The sequence below is a fragment of the Pleurodeles waltl genome, chromosome 1_1, assembly GCF_031143425.1.
Source record: "Pleurodeles waltl isolate 20211129_DDA chromosome 1_1, aPleWal1.hap1.20221129, whole genome shotgun sequence".
NCBI classification, from domain to species: domain Eukaryota; kingdom Metazoa; phylum Chordata; class Amphibia; order Caudata; family Salamandridae; genus Pleurodeles; species Pleurodeles waltl.
The window spans coordinates 200,092,115-200,107,792 of NC_090436.1; the positions used below are offsets into that span (position 1 = coordinate 200,092,115).

The window sequence follows — 15,678 nt, forward strand, 5'->3', positions numbered from 1 at the left end:
ACCCCCAATCCTCCCTGCCACGTGATGCACCACTCCACCCCTTTTCCATCCCGCGAGCCGCGACTGCGTATGTCCTTAGCTTGCAGCTCACCATGGAAAGGTACAGTCTATGTAAACCAGCCTGCGTGTACAGAAAATGAGAATCAGACTAAAAGCAATTACATTACTTATGGACTGTGCGCTATGCAAGCAAAATAACCATAATCCCTTTCTGGTGGCTTGCATGCCAGTCTTGTGACATCAGTTCTCTTTTCTTTTAGCGAATAAAAGAGGACTGTATCAACCAGTTTTGGCATAGAAGCTCCATTTATAAAGCAGACCATGTGGAAGTCACTGGCCGTCCAAAATAAACATTAGGATTTACATTTACTGTGGGGTGGTTGGGGGCATAACGCGCTATTGTACCAATACTCGCAGGTCTCTAAAACAGTAAACATCAAGGAAACAGAAGTTCGCTTGGAGTCAAACGTACTGGCAAAAGTGTGTTTATCCATGTAACAAGGTTGATGTCATGCAAAGTGCTCGATAACTGCCCAGCGACATCGCGCTGCTTAAAAAATACAAAGAAAAAGTAGTCCAGAAGTCATGCAGAAAACACAGAGCCTCATATGTTTTCAGTACTTTATCGGTGAGCTTGAGAAGGCCTAAACACTGAAAAAGGCATGACGTATGCATGCCTTTCACTAATGAAATCAAGCGAATTTCAAAGGGCAAGCCCACGGACCAACCAAACTGATAGGCGTGTGGTGGGCGTGGTTAAAAGCCCACAGACAAATTACAGCAGGGTAGAGCACATGTGTGTGCTCGACCCTAAAAATGGCAAAGCTTGAAGCAAGTGTGGGGTAAGTTGCTCTCTTATGCATTAGACTAGAGGACAGCAATCTCTCTGTTTTTAATCAATAGATTATGTTACTATTATTCTTTGAAAATGGTCATGTAGTTAAGAAAGAAGTTGCATTCATAGTCTGCATCCGGTTATCAAAGCTCTAAAGAGTAGACTTTGCTATAAAAAAAAAAGTAAATTTATTGGAATCGACTTATTGACCTCTATTCCTGCAAACGTATGGCAAAATATAAGGTTTACACCTTCAGAGCTCAGGAATACAACATAGAAACTGTGCTAAGACTATTCTAAAAGTATCCACTGTTGAATCTTCCAATTCACTATCAATTAATGCCTGTGAATTTGAGAAAGTGGAAATTTCCATTTCAAGATTCATAAAAAAAAACTTGTATTTTCTTTTTTAGAGGACATGGATACTAAACTGCCAGATGCAGTTACAATAGACTCCTTAGTTGGACCAACTTCAGTGGCAGATTATTTTGTCAGCAAAAATCAGAGGACGAGAAAGAATGACTCATCGGAAGAAAAAAAAAAAAAAACAGTTGAAAAATTTAATATGGTTCTGCAGTTTATAGAAACATAATCTCTAATCACAGATTTTAATGTTCATGCAAAGGAATTGAAGAGGGAATGGAATGCTCATTGTAAGAAATGGGTTCCACACCATTTGATCCCCCTGGAATATTTTTTGCACTACCTGCTTTATAGACATGCCATGAGTGAGTTTCACTACCAGAGTCTCACTCACTGTAAACTTTGTTATAACGGACTGGGATGCAAACAGCCATGCCCTGCCTTTTAAAATAAAGTCTGTCACATTGCAGCTAAGCTAAGGGGGTTTGGACAGGCAGCCGGTCATACAGTGACCCTTCATAGATCGGTGCTGGCCTTGCCGTATGAGTGGCATTAATAGTCTAAGCATGCACTGATGATTACTGAAAAGTGTGCTTGCTTTACTATATTATAAATGATTGGTAAAATCTACACCACCCTACAGTTGCACAATAGTTAGACCTAGAGACTTGGTTGTTGCACTAATATTAGAGTGCAGCAGGATTCCAAACGCAGAGCTAATATTACATTTCACATATCTGCACTAAGGTACTTCAAGATTTATAATATTTGTACGACTTAGATCTAAAGAGATATGAGCCCCTGAACCACGCTGCTGTGCCACATAATTACTCTGCTGGCTAGCTGGAGGATCAAAGGCCCCAAACACAAGAGGGCTATTAGCCAGTACTAATGTCTACTCGTGGGGAAGGAGAGGACATATTGTATCCAGGGACCAGCGACAGCTCCTCCGCTAAGGTGGAGGAACATCACCCCATTGCTCTGAGCAGTGCAAAAAAGGAAAAATAAAAGGATACTAATGCAATGTTATACTTATTTTATTTTTCAGTGAGGAGCAGGTTAGGGCGGGGCTGTGTCACAGGAAGGAGAAGTGGTGTGTGCACCTTATGTGTGCATGATGGTTTGGCCCGCGGTCTTGGGCTAGCCAAACAGATATGTGCCTTTAGCATTTCTCCACCTGCTGTATTGCACAGCTAGGTGGAGTACACGCACCTAGGTCCCCACTCCTTGTTTGTGAGCCAAACCTGGCCACTCAGACTAATCACGATGCTGCTGCCATGCTGGTGACAGCAATGCAGTGTTTGGTTTAGGGGGGTATGGAGCCTGTGTGCTTCTGTGCTGCCGTAAGTCAGGAAGAAAAGACGACAGAGAAGAGATGGCAGCCGGTAAGTGTTCTTTTATTTTTTTGCATCCCCCTTGCCACATCACCCCTGTTCTGTAGGAGCCACCACTGCCAGGGACTAGAAATTGTTTTTCCAGGGTCAGTGGCACTGCCTCCCTACAGTTTCTGGGAGACTGCAAAAGGATGGACCTGCTGGGGAGGGTACCCTTGAGGGCTCCCCTGGATCTTATGTGGACTGGCCTGCAGGAATGTGACCTCCAGATGGCGGAGAACATGAATTCTGTTTTACATTTATTTTTATTGGCTTTCCATCTGGTATTATGTAAAGGCAGTTACATAATTAGTCTAATTATTTTATGTAATATATAATAGTGTCATATTGAAAAAGTTGTATGCAAACAAAATACACGTTCATTACTTATGTATGTGCATCATTGGTACCATTTAATGAAACCTCTCAGAAGAGTCTTGATCCAGGCACACTGCAAGTGACAAGGGAGGCTGTGGCATATGAAGGGTGCAGGCACGGATGGTGTGCTCCCATGGGGTCCTGCAAATGTTGCTGATGAAGAACCCGGGCCCAGGAGAAGCACCAGATGACCTTACAGTAAAGCAGTAAAAAAAAAAAAAAAAAAAAATACAGCTTTCCAAGAATTGCACAATTTAGAGGTCAGGATGTTCAAAGAGACAAGTTCTGGTTGCTACAGTGTGCAACCAGGAGCACAATTTAACTGTTCAAGTGCGGTGAATCATAATAGGTGTTAATGAAAGTCACTGTAAGATTTAACCATGCTTGGTGATTTTAATGATGCTGCACCATTTTATGGTGACATTTTCAATTATGTGGTTGTATACCTTAAAGATTGATAGCTACATTGTCTTATACTGTGTCTAGTGTATTTAGGGAGTGTCATGGTCACAAAAGGTATTTCAACCTACCATCCAGTGTATAATTGCAGATTATTGTGTAGTATTAAGTAGTGTGCATAATAAAGCACTTTTACTTTTTAGAAGTAAAAACACTGACTGGTTCATGATTTGTTGAGTGTCACAGAAGTGAGCAGTGATGAGCATACCATTTCAGGGAGACAGTCTGTTCATGCCTGACTCAGAAAGGGACGTACTATCTTTTCAAAGAAAAGAAGTATTTATACACGTTTAGCAGCAGCAACAGTCATCAACTACAGGGAAATCTTCTTTCAGACAGCTGTCATGAAGTAGCAGCAATCAATTCAGAGCCAGAAGCAGGATAAGACTTTTGTCAGGGCTGGAAGAAAAAAAAAAACAGAGCAGTTCTCCCCATTTGAGGAGCCTCCCTCATGTGCGCTGAATCTATCAAATCTTTGGTTTGGAGTAAGACTTGTTTTTTATTTTTAACCGAAATCCTACCCTCAGTGTTGCAGGTGATTAAGGAGGGTTAACAAATGAATGTCCCATCTAGCCCTGCAGTATGATATCTTAAGATAACACTGTTGGAATCGAAAAGACTTCTGAATGGTAATGGACATGCACTGCACTCCTGCCTTGAGTGTCCAACTGTACTGATGTCTGGATTCCTAATGCTGATTTTTGCTGCCATAGACAAACAAAGATCCTGTGTGTGTGCCATGACATAGGCCTATCTCACACACTGTAGTCATGTTGGACCAGGAAGGGTGCTCAATGAAATACCTTCACAGTGGTGAAAGGCTACTGTCTTCATCAGGAATCATACAGCATAAGCATGGTGGTAGCAGCATACCATGTAGTGAGCACTAGGAGTGAACAGTTCATTTTTAACCTGTGTCACTGGAGTGAGGCCCCAGGCTCACTTCTTTTTAAGGATCTGCTGCTGTGTGCTCGACGTGCCCTTGGCCTACTTCAGTTTGTTGTGAAGTTCTGAGCAGAGCAGGAATGATGTATCTACATTGGGTGTGTGCGTGCCTGGGAATGGTACAATACAGAGAGAATTTAGGACTGAGCAGTGTGTGCATGGTGAGTGCATGTTGTGTGTGTGTCTATTAATGGTACAATATGTGGAAGGTGTAGTATTGTAAAAGCGTGTGCTGGATGTATGTGTGCCTAAGAGTGGTACAAAATATAAAGTATACAGTGATGTGCAGTGTGTGCATGTTTTATAGATGCACTTATGTGTGCCTGTGGATGGTGCAACACATAGAGGGCCCTAAGTTACATTTTGGCTGAACCAGGGGTTCATGGTGAAACATGGAGAGTAAGTAATGAAATCCCATCAGACATATTTGTGTATTGCTGCATTCCAGTAAAATGGGTAGGACACATACTGGAGAGGGGAGAGCTAGTCTTCCCCTGTATGCTTTAAAGAGTGTTCATTAAATCAGTAGGAGGTCACAAGGAAGGGACCTGGGCACATCTGAGGAAGAAGAGGAGGCTGGGAAGAGAATCATAAAAAGTAGGGCAGATGGAGCCCAGTGAAATACGTATCACTCAATAAATCAGCATTTATAAAGCACAACTTATCACCTTGCAGGTCTTAAGGTGCTAGCTGGGGGACACAGGTCAGTAGAGAGCCAGATCTTGAGGTCCTTCCTGAACTGACCCAGCGAGGGGGACAGCCTGAGGTGGAGTGCCATTGTCTTCCAGGACTGTGCAATAAGCAGAAGGATCTTCCTCCAGAATTGTCCTTTCGGATCCTGGAGATGTTGGCGAGGGCCAGTTGAGCAAAGCGGAGTTGCCTGGAGAGTGTATAGAAGGAGAGGCGGTGGTTGAGGTAGGCAGATCCAATGTTGTGAAGAGCCTTGTACGCATGCATCAGGAGCTTGAAAGTGATGCGTTTGTTGATGGGGAGCCATTCAGGTCTCTCAGGTGGGCAGAGATGTGGCTGTGGATGTCCAGAATCAGTTTGGCTTGACATTCTATATTCTCTGAAATCTAGTTTGGTGTTTCTTGTGGATTCCACCATGGAGTGCATTGCAGTAGTAGAGTTTCCTGCTGACAAGTGCCTGGGTGACTGTCCTTCTTGCATCAATGGGTATCCACTTGAAGATCTTCCAAAGTAGGTGGACAGTGTGGAAGCATGAGGATGAGACGGGGTTGACTTGACGGGTCATGGACAGTAACGAGTCGAGGATGATGCTGAGGTTGTGTGCGTGGTGGGTAGGAGAAGGGGAAGTTCCGAGGACACTTGGTCATCCCGTGCAGTAGTGGTAGGGTCCAGTATGAGGATCTACATCTTATCTGAATTGAATTGAACTTGAGGCAGCAGTCTCTCATCCAGTCCGTGACCGCCTTCAATCCGTTGTGAAAGTTGTCTTTGGTTATTGGTCGTTCATCTAGGAGGAAGAGAATGAGCTGTGTGTAGTCGGCGTATGAGACTATGTTCACAATCTCGGTGAACAGGGTCATGTAGAGGTTGAAAAGGGTGGGGCTCAGGGAGGAGCCCTGGGGAACTGTGCATCTGGTTTCTGTCGTCTTTGAGGTGAAAGGTGGGAGCCAGACTCTCTGGGCTCGGCCGGTGAGGAAGGAGCAGATCCACTCCATGGCTTTGCCGCGGATACCAGCATCATGTCATCTGGTGCACAAGGTGGTGTGGGAGACGGTGATGAAGGCGGTGGGGGTCGAGGAGAATGAGGGCTGCTGTTTTGCCACCGTCCAGTAATGTGCAGATGTCATCTGTGGCTGCTAAGGGTGCAGTTTCAGTGCTGTGTTTGCTCCTGAATCCGGATTGGGAGGGGGTTGAGGATGTGGTTGGTCTTGACGTCGGTGAGCTGTGCATCAATAGCTTTTTCAATTACCTTGGCTGGAAAAGGGAGTAGTGAGATAGGTCTTCAGTTTTTCAGTTCTGTTGGGTCTGCGGGGGGCTTCTTCAGTACGGGGTATATCTCCCTATGTTTCCAGGCATCTGGGACTGTGGTGGTCTAAAAAGAGGAGTTGATGGTGTGGCATAGTTCAGCTGCGATGGTGGTGCCACCTCAATTAAAGATGTGGGGGTGGGGGGCATGGGTCGGAGGGTGCCCCAGAGTGGATGGTCTTCATGAGCTTCAGGATGTCTTCCAGGGTGAGGAGGGTCCAGTGATTCATGATTGGTTGGTGGCTGGAGTCTGTGGCGGTGCTGCTTGGCGGGGATTCTTGGAGGTCAGGAGAGAGCCAGCTGGGTCTCTTATGGTATTGATTGGAGGCAGGTTTCCTTAGGGGTTCTAGGGTGTTGGCACAGTTGGTGATCCACTGGTGGGGGTTGTGAGCAGTGGTGTTTACGTCTGTGGTGTCTGGTGGCGGGGAGTGGCAGAGAGCAGTGGTGAGCTGGTTTTCAGTGACCTTGGCTTAGTTTCTGCGAGGGGGCAGTGGGCATGGTGCCGCTCGACTGTCTTGGTGAAGGTTAAGTGAAAGCACTGATGATCGTTCTAGTGGAGTTCGGAGGTGTGCGAGAAGGCGATGTGGTTTCCAGCAGAGAAGACTAGGTCGAGGGTGTGTCCTGCTGAGTGCATGGGGAGGTTGACCAGTTGCTTAAGTCAGAGGGTGGCGAGGTTGTCCATGAGGGTTCTGGTCACTGTGGTTGTCAAGGTGGAAGTTGATGTCATGGGGAGCAAGGAAGTTGTCCAGGACTTCGCCGAAAGGCGGGTGGGGATCTGAAAGTGAAGGTGTTCAGCAACAGGGGTCTGGACATAGATGCTCGTCATGAGACGGAGTGAGTGTTTGTGTACGATAGCAACACCTCCTCCTGGTCAGTTGACACCGTCTTTATGTATGATTTTGAGCCGTCAGTGGCAATGTCTGGTGCTGAGGAGGTGGTGATCCAGGTCTCTGAGTAGATGGTGGCGTCGGGGTGGGGGAGTCGAGGAGGTCCCAAACTTCTGTTGCGTGCATGATGGGGGAGCGGGTATTGAGTAGTATACATCGGAGGAGTCCAGGTGGTCCAGCGGAGGAGGTGCGTTTAGAGTGCATGGACAGGTGAAGGTGCAGTTACGGCAGGAGAATGGGCCCATGGGTGTCCTTGGGCGAGGTGCAATGGCAGGCAGCAGAGCCTTTGGAGTTGAGGGCATGCAGGGTGCTTGTGTCATACCGATGGATGTGCAGGAACAAGGGTCCGTGGCACTGGCCACAGTGGCTGCCATGAAGAAGGGGGGAAGGGTCACTCAGCTGGGAGGGTGGGAAACACAGTGCTGGGGTTTGGGGAGCAGGCCGCAAGGCCAGCATCAGTAGAGCACCGAAGGAGGCAAAAAAAGGGCAAAACAAGAAAAGAAAAAGAAAAGAGAAGGAGCCACAAAAAGAGAAAAGAAAGGAAACAGGAAGGCAAAAAAGCAAAAAAGCCAGAAGGCAGCAGAGAGGGAGAGAGAAACACAAGGAGGGAGGATTTAGGTCTTGCTCATCTCGGGAGATGGAAACATGGCACTGGGAGGGGTTGGGCAGCAGCGTGCAGGGATCACTGAAGGAGCCAAAAATAGGGTAAAACAAGGAAAAAAAAAAAAAAAAAAAGTGAAAGAGGCAGAAAAAGCAAAAAAGGCAGGAGAGAGAGAGAGACACACACACAAACAACGGATGAGATGCAGGTGGGTGCCTGTGGGTGGAGGAGGACCTCAAACACCCAGACCGGCTCAGAGGACCAGGCAGCAGTAGCAACAGGTGGAGCTGCACGGGGGAAGTGAGGTTCATGCCGACATTCAGGTGTGAACTCTAGTCACTCCAATGGCCTTTTTGTTTGGGGTTATCAGCTTTGGAAACACTCCTGCTGTGAGAGTGCTTTTCAGAAAAAAGGAGCGCATATGAGTGGACACTTCAAAAAAAGAACACTTCCAACATAAAACTTCAGATTCAGACCCCAAATCACACTTAGTATCATTAAATGGACTATAAAAAGGGGAGCTTGAGACCCCCAAAACTGTAATCTGCGAAGCACACAGATGGGCTGTATGAGGTGGGGAAGTTCTGCAAGACTTCTGCCTTAAACCAGAACTAGGGGCCCAGGCCTGCTAGGCAAGGGGACATAACCCAGGGAATTCAAGACCACCTGCCTAGAGCCTGCCTTCTTGCCAAGGTCAGCGAGCCCTGTGAGGATGAGGAGAGCGTTGGAGGGAGTGAGGTATAGTTAGAAGCCCTGTCAAACGGACTCCCTTTTCGAGATGCGAGGAGAAAGCAGAAGCACTGATCTAGTCATTGCCTACATACAGAGCAGAGTCAGTGACCTCCGTGTGCAACAGAAAGGCTGATTTGAATTGAGCCATGTGTCATGCTGTGCTGATCAGGCCAGATCTCATGCATAGGGCCAACCCTGTGATTGAGGCTCGTCCCACTGAAAGTTCCGGAGCTCCAGACTCCCAGGATTTGATGGGGGCCTTGCGGAAAAGCAGTCCGACAATGTTGCATGGAAATAAGCTTGCTTAGGAGGACCGCAGAATTTCAAGAAAGAAAAGCTTCTGCAAAATGTCCAAGTGCGAAGTTAGATTTTTGACTGAGGCCTCCCGCTCAGTGTGTCCATACAGGGCTACATCGCAGTCAGCCTCAAACTTTGACTTTAACCCAGTCAAGCATGACCAGATGTCCCAGGTTGGCACTACTGATTTGTAAGCACTAGAAAGCACTTTTTAAAAATAAAATCCTTAAAAATTCATAACTCCAGTTCCCTATATTGGATTTTTATTTTGCTTTGGAGTCATTATAAAGATAGAAATATTTCCTATTTTTATAAATTGGTGTGGGATATGTATTGTGTGTTGTGTCTTACTTATTTACTGTATTGTTGTATTTAAATAATTCACATTTCTGTCTCTTAAGTAAGCCTGCCTGCTCATTGCCATGCTACTAGGGGATGAGTCAGGGGCTGATGTTTTGAGACCGTGGCTGGAGCTAACGTTGGGTTTGGGGGCATTATTGCTAGTGGTAGGTGTGTTCTTAACCCTATTAATAACTAGCCTCCAACATCAAGGACATTACAGTGCTCAATTTCAGTCTCAAATATGGAAATTCTTAATCCAGGCGTTTTGAAGAATTCAGGGAGTTTTAATAGAATTATTCAGGCATATTTGTATTTGGAGATACAAAAGTTAACTGACTACTATTTCTGCATGACTTTGATTGAATTTTAAACTAGAATGCCATTCTAAAATTCTGCACGTGAAGAAGTGATGCCAAAGGAAGGCCAGACTGGCTGTACCAGGCATTTCCTAGGCTGTCTGGAAGGGAGGGGGGCTGCTTTTGTTACTTGGTGGACGGTTTTAGAGCAGTGCAGCACTTTTAAAAGCATGGCAGAGTTCCTTGTAAATCTAACAGTTTTCTGGCAACAATAAAAGTGACAAGATACTCTGATAATTAATGTACCTGCTGGAGAGTGATCAGAGTTTTGAAGGTGGCACTTTTGATTCATCTAAGGTAACTCATAGGGTTAATGTGCCTACTGCAAATAATGTGTATTATGCAGATTACAGAACTATGGGCCATATGTACAAACACATTTTCCCATAGACACAGAATGGGCAAAACTGCTTGCTACATCTAGCCCTATATTTTTTGTATGGATAGCTTAGGGGGGATACTGCTATTGTAACAGAGATCTTTTGTTACTGTGCAGTTCAAAAACTGCAATCATGATGTTGCACAGTGAGCTATGAACTGCCATCATGGTGCTGCATTAAAACTGAATGGAACAGGTTAGAAAGTTTTGTTTTGCCCCAGTCTTTAATTATCTTCATTTTGATAAAAAAGGGTTTGTTAGAGTAGAAATAAATTATTAGTGAAGTCAACCCTATCCACTGTATTACATTTTGAATCCTGAGTTTAGGCTTCCACAGACCAAACACTCTTAAATAATGCATAGCAGTATGGATGACGTGAATCCTCTATTCTGTAGACCCCTTTGTCTTATGTAAGATTTTCTATACTCTGATCTACACATGTATGATTAATTGTATGTGTGTGTGATGTAAAGTGCTCCAACACACTACGCTGGTAAGAGAGGCATTAGACAACAAATGAAATACATGTGCGAGAGAGACTATGGAGAGATGAAAGGCGCTGTTAAAGGGTGATAGTGAGGTAATCATTGAAGAGCTCAAATACAGACTGACATATCCTGGTGCACTGTAAGGTCAGCATTTACTATGCTTTACAAATCGAATATATAAGAATGTGTTGTAGAATACACTGTTTTGTCATAATGTTCTGGGGTGAATGGGGGTCCCCCAAGCCCTCTTGTAGTTGGCAGACTCGCTCGCTATGTACTCCTTGAGAGCTGGTCCAACAACATTTAGCAGCACTGCTTTGGGTTCCCAGACCGATACTGTGTCGAATAAAATCTAGTTCCTTATTCAAATTAAGCATACATTATATGTGAATGGGGGGGGGGCAATTGTTACTTTAAATGCCTGCCCTTTTGATCGTTGCACCTTTTGTTGGAACTACAAATAGAGAACAAGTTTAGTTAAGGAAAAGCAGATGCTTAGCTCAGTCAGTGAGACTAGAGGATGTGGGGGTATGATTTCCCAAAAAAAGATGGTGAGACAAAAGGGATGAGGGGAAATGCTCGGGGTGGGGTTTTGGGAGAACATGATCCCGGGGTTATTATGGGCTCTAGGGGGAAGAATGCAGATATTCTCAAAAGTACACAATATTTTTATGATTAACGGATCCAATCATAAGCCACTCTGTAGGGAAAAACAGGACTTAAAATGTTTATAATATTACTGACGACAGTGTCATTCAGTACTACTAGAGAGTAGCCGGTAACTAACTCATGACCAGCGCGGCTGCCAAGTGTGCATAAGGAGTAAAATGAACAAGTAAGGGCTGCGATGGATGTAAGTTCAGTAAAACTATTAGTAAAAAAAAATGTGCCAGCTCAGCCAATTCCCTATTCGACTGGTTGTACCAGCTAGAGTTGCAATAATTGCCCAGATCTCTACTATGCATTTCCAAAATTCAGAATAATTGGAGCAAGGAGGCTAATTACAAGTGTTTCGTGTCAGAACTCATTATATTAACATTTAATAAAATCCGGCACTGAGGTGTGTGGAACCAAAATGGTGCGATTATCGCTTACTCCGAATTTTGGGGAACTCCACGCGGATCTTTGTGTTTATCGCACCAAAATGTGCATGTTCTAATAAACACTGCTCCTTTTTCCACTGTTAAATCCCAACAGGTCTGACCTGCTAAAATTACACATAGGGTGCAAACGTTATTGTCTCCCATATTTACGGGGTGAAATAAACATTGTACCAATTTCAGTTGCCATTCGAGCGCAAACAGCACCAAAACCAGATAATAGCCAACTTCCCATTTACAAATAGACAGACCCCGATTCTGCACGTGTGCCCTGCTCTTTACTCAAGCAGCAGAAAATATGTCCAATGATTACTCTTATGCAGCCTGATTTCCCAATTTCCATCGCACTGGAGGTATTGAAATATGGTATTCATGCTGCTGGTCAGTAGACAGCCAAGTGAAAAAGTCTTATCTAAGGTAGAAAAGCCACGAAATATAGTTCCTTGCCATACTTTGTTCTGTGCCATCGGCGAAGTTTTGATACGTTAATAACTCCATGACTTGCGCGCGGGTGTTGATTAGACAAAAAGGGGCATTTAAGCTTAAAAGGGCCTGGAGTGGTGCCTCGCGTACAGCTGGCGGAGCGACCGACCGATTTTTCACAAGAGAGCTCGTCACGTGAAGCACCTCCGACCAACCCTGGCGCTTTACCTACTAAAACGTGGCATTCTGAGATTTCTAACTTCTCTTATTACATCGAAGGCGACGATTGAACATGCAAAACACTAGCAGCTAATAATCTAGGACTGTATAAAATCTCAGATAATTACTTATGAATGCTACTGGCTGAAGACCATTGAAACGTGTGGCCTAGACGCGAAAGGTTAAGTAAACAGGCCCCTTTATCAGATCACACTTCTAACTGCAATAGAGCAGGTTATTGGGCATGGGCTGAATATCGCGAGCGAGAGGGCGCGGCACGCTGGTATGCACAACACAGGTGGAGACTGTTAAGCACTCACACAAACAAGAGACTACGGAACAGGGAGTGTGCAGGTAGGGCGAGAGTGGAGCATCCTAGTGACAGCACTGGGAATGTGTGCGGAATAGTAACAGACCCGAAATATGACGAAGTGCGCCGGTGTCACACGCACAATATTGGGAGTTAACCCACTCGCGTCTCCAAAGCTGAACTCTGATTATTGCCGCACTTCAATGCTCAACTAGCAGTTAGGGCACCCATATTACTTACACTGGGACTCATGAAAACAAGGGTACGCTGTCGGGTGCAGCGGGAGTTTGCTCACCTGACACCGCGGTGTCGCCGTTGAGGTAGAGCGCCATTCCAAGCACCATCATGACCCCCAGGATGACAATATAGGGCCGCCGGCGGCCCCACGGGGAGCGGCAGTGGTCGCTGGCTGAGCCAACCACGGGCTGCAATACGAAACCCAGCACGGGGCTGATGAACCAGACCAGGCTGTACAGGCTGCGCGGCAGGCCCACGCTCAGCAGCACGGGCATCACGTAGGAGGCCTCCACGGCGTAGCAGAACTCCCGGCCGAACATGACCATGCTGTGCATGAGCAGCCGACCCGTGGACCTGCGGGGTGGCTCCTGCTCCGCCGTGGCGCGGTTCAGGTCGGCGCCGCTCGGCTCTCTCGGTAGACCTGACATGCCGCGAACCTCGTAGGCCAGGGGCTGGTGCAGGGTCTCCTTGGGGAGAGTCATGAGAGACTGCCGTGCGGGAGCGTGTGGGGCTCACATGTGAGACCGGGGTCTCCTGACTCTCATCCTAGCGGATCTGGCCTGAGAGGAGTGGCGCCCTCCAGCCCTTTCTCCGTCCGACTCATCACAAGTTATGAAAAGCTTAACAAATCCTTTGTCGGGGCTGATTGAAGAAGGATTTCAGCAGGGGCCTCCCAAGGTGCTCCACCCTTGAATGAACTTAGCCGTTTTAGGACTCTACGCAAAGAAAAATCAACCGTGAAAGTATGTAGAACAGGAATCTTAAAAAATACACGTTTCATTTTTTAATACACATTCCAAACACTTCAAGGGCTGAAATCAGAGTGGTCTCGTTAACGTCCGAGGTCTTGTGTTTAGGTTTTACCAGGAGAGGATTTGAATTTAGAAAACCCACACATCCATGAAGTCCTTCCAAAATCAACATGAAACCGTTAGCAAATAGTACACATAATATCCATGTCGACCATAGTATATCAGGGCACTTCTCCAGTAAATGTTAAAATACATTTTAAACAAAGAGGGTGCTTGAGATTGGCCCAAGGGGCAGTGGAAAGGGAGAGGAATGCGGACTGGTAGGGGGCACAATTTGCATAGCTGACAAGTTCCCCAGGTTCATGCTTGATGTGCTGCTCCAGGCCAGGTTTTTTCCCTTTAATTCTGGAACTTGTAGTCCTAATTTATAACAGCAAAAACAAGACTAAAAGTCCCAGAATTCAAAGAAAAAACCTGGACTGGGGCAGCACATCGTGCATTGAACTGGGAAACGTGGCAGGGCCGCACTAAGTGAGAGAAAAAACAATATTTTCTACAATAACAAATATTTTGAGAAATTTCAAAACAGAGGGAGAGACAGTGTTTGTGGTGTTGCTTGTTTGTGTATATAAAAATTCATGGTGAAATCCAACAGACACCTCACCATACCCAACTGAAAGTACCTATTTACACAACTACCTATCATAAAGTGTATTTGTTAGAGGGGTATAACACCCCTATCCCGAAGCTACACCCCTAGACAAATGCATTAAAATATTATGGGAACTGTGACCTAATTACAGTTATGGGTGGGTCAGACAGACAGCTAAAAATAACAATATATTGGTTAACTGTTTTGTTGACTTTCACCGACTGCTAACTGTATATAAAATATGATGCACGTTTAAGGAATAACCCATAAATGCATGCTAAAGGAATTTGTGAGAAATTAATTGTTCTGGAACGAAAGCTCAGTTGGATAATGCAATCCATTCGGATGTTTCTGTTTACAACTGGAGGATCATTCATTTATGGTGCTATAAAGTTCCATTCTGTGATAGAAAGTAACGTGTCATTAGTAGAAGGCATTGCACTCCATATCATAAAGCCTGCCACAGTTTAAAAAAATGTATTGCACCAGCTGTATGATGGAATGCAAAGAGTATAAGAAAGACTGGCACAAAATGTGCAAATAGATTCAATATGTAAGGGTTTTGGGGAGTGGGGGCATGGCCGGCAAGATGGCCAACTACCAACACTCTTAGTGAGCTCCATGGGCTCGCTCAAAATCCTCCACTAATCCTGCCCTACATCTGGATATCGTAGCTCAAAATGGCCCTGAGAAATTTGAGGACCCAGATGCAGTACCTGAGTGCCAATCTTATGTACCCTAGAGACACAGAGAGCTTCTACAGGAGCGGCAATGGCGACTGCATTGCAGCAGAGAATGGTAGCTGCAGGGATGCGGGAGGTGGCCTCCAGGAGCACCTCAGACAGCAGCTGCTGATGCGACCCCAGCCGTGGATTTGTGCCTTCTCGCCCTCTGCTCCATCTTTCCATGGTAGAACGATCAGCTTGAGGATCGGAGATCAGCTGTGCCAGGGCCGACGGAGGCGAAGGCCGACTGGATTGCAACGTGCAGGTGGGCAGGGATGGGGGGTTGGAGATACCACTGGGGGCTCTCCTTTAATTTCCCTACCCACCCTGGCAGCAGGGACCCTGGAGAAGAGGCCTAGAAGCGGACTGTGGAATTTAGAGGCCTACAAACCTTGCCTGGTGGACCCACCACCTCTATCCCTCAGATAAGCAGAGCAGTGAAGGCGTATTTCCTGGACGCCTTCGGTGCATTGCCTTGCCCCACAATACAGCTACTCGGAGCAACAATACCCATGCAGCAGCAAAAGCGTCAGTCCACTGGTGGCTTTGAACGTAACGTCCAGCGGCGGCAGGGAGGGAGGACGGCAGGCCCTGGAGTGCAGGCTGGACAGGATCATTGCCATTCAGTGTCCCCCTCTCCCGATGCACTAGCCAAGAGTTGCTCTGTCTGGGGCCTGGAGGGTGACCTGGATTACTTGAATCCCCCCGAATGGTCACACAGGGTAAGAGTGCAGATTGCGCAAAACTTAAATGAACACACACTTGAGGATTTTGCCGGCGCTGATTCTGAGGAAGTGTGGTTGCTCTTAAAGGCACCCGCTCACCCAGA

At 46.0% G+C, this 15,678-nt stretch overlaps 1 protein-coding gene across 1 annotated transcript in view; it reads right to left on the reverse strand.

Moving 5' to 3' along the window:
• SLC45A2 (solute carrier family 45 member 2) overlaps positions 1-13,353 on the reverse strand; it is a 323,571-nt gene extending 310,218 nt beyond the window's left edge. Inside the window, exon 1 of the mRNA XM_069220574.1 lies at positions 12,779-13,353. Within this exon, the coding sequence (XP_069076675.1) occupies positions 12,779-13,202 (424 nt within the window). The 5' untranslated portion in view covers positions 13,203-13,353. The remainder of the gene's footprint in view (positions 1-12,778) is intronic.
• Positions 13,354-15,678: the final 2,325 nt, after the last annotated feature.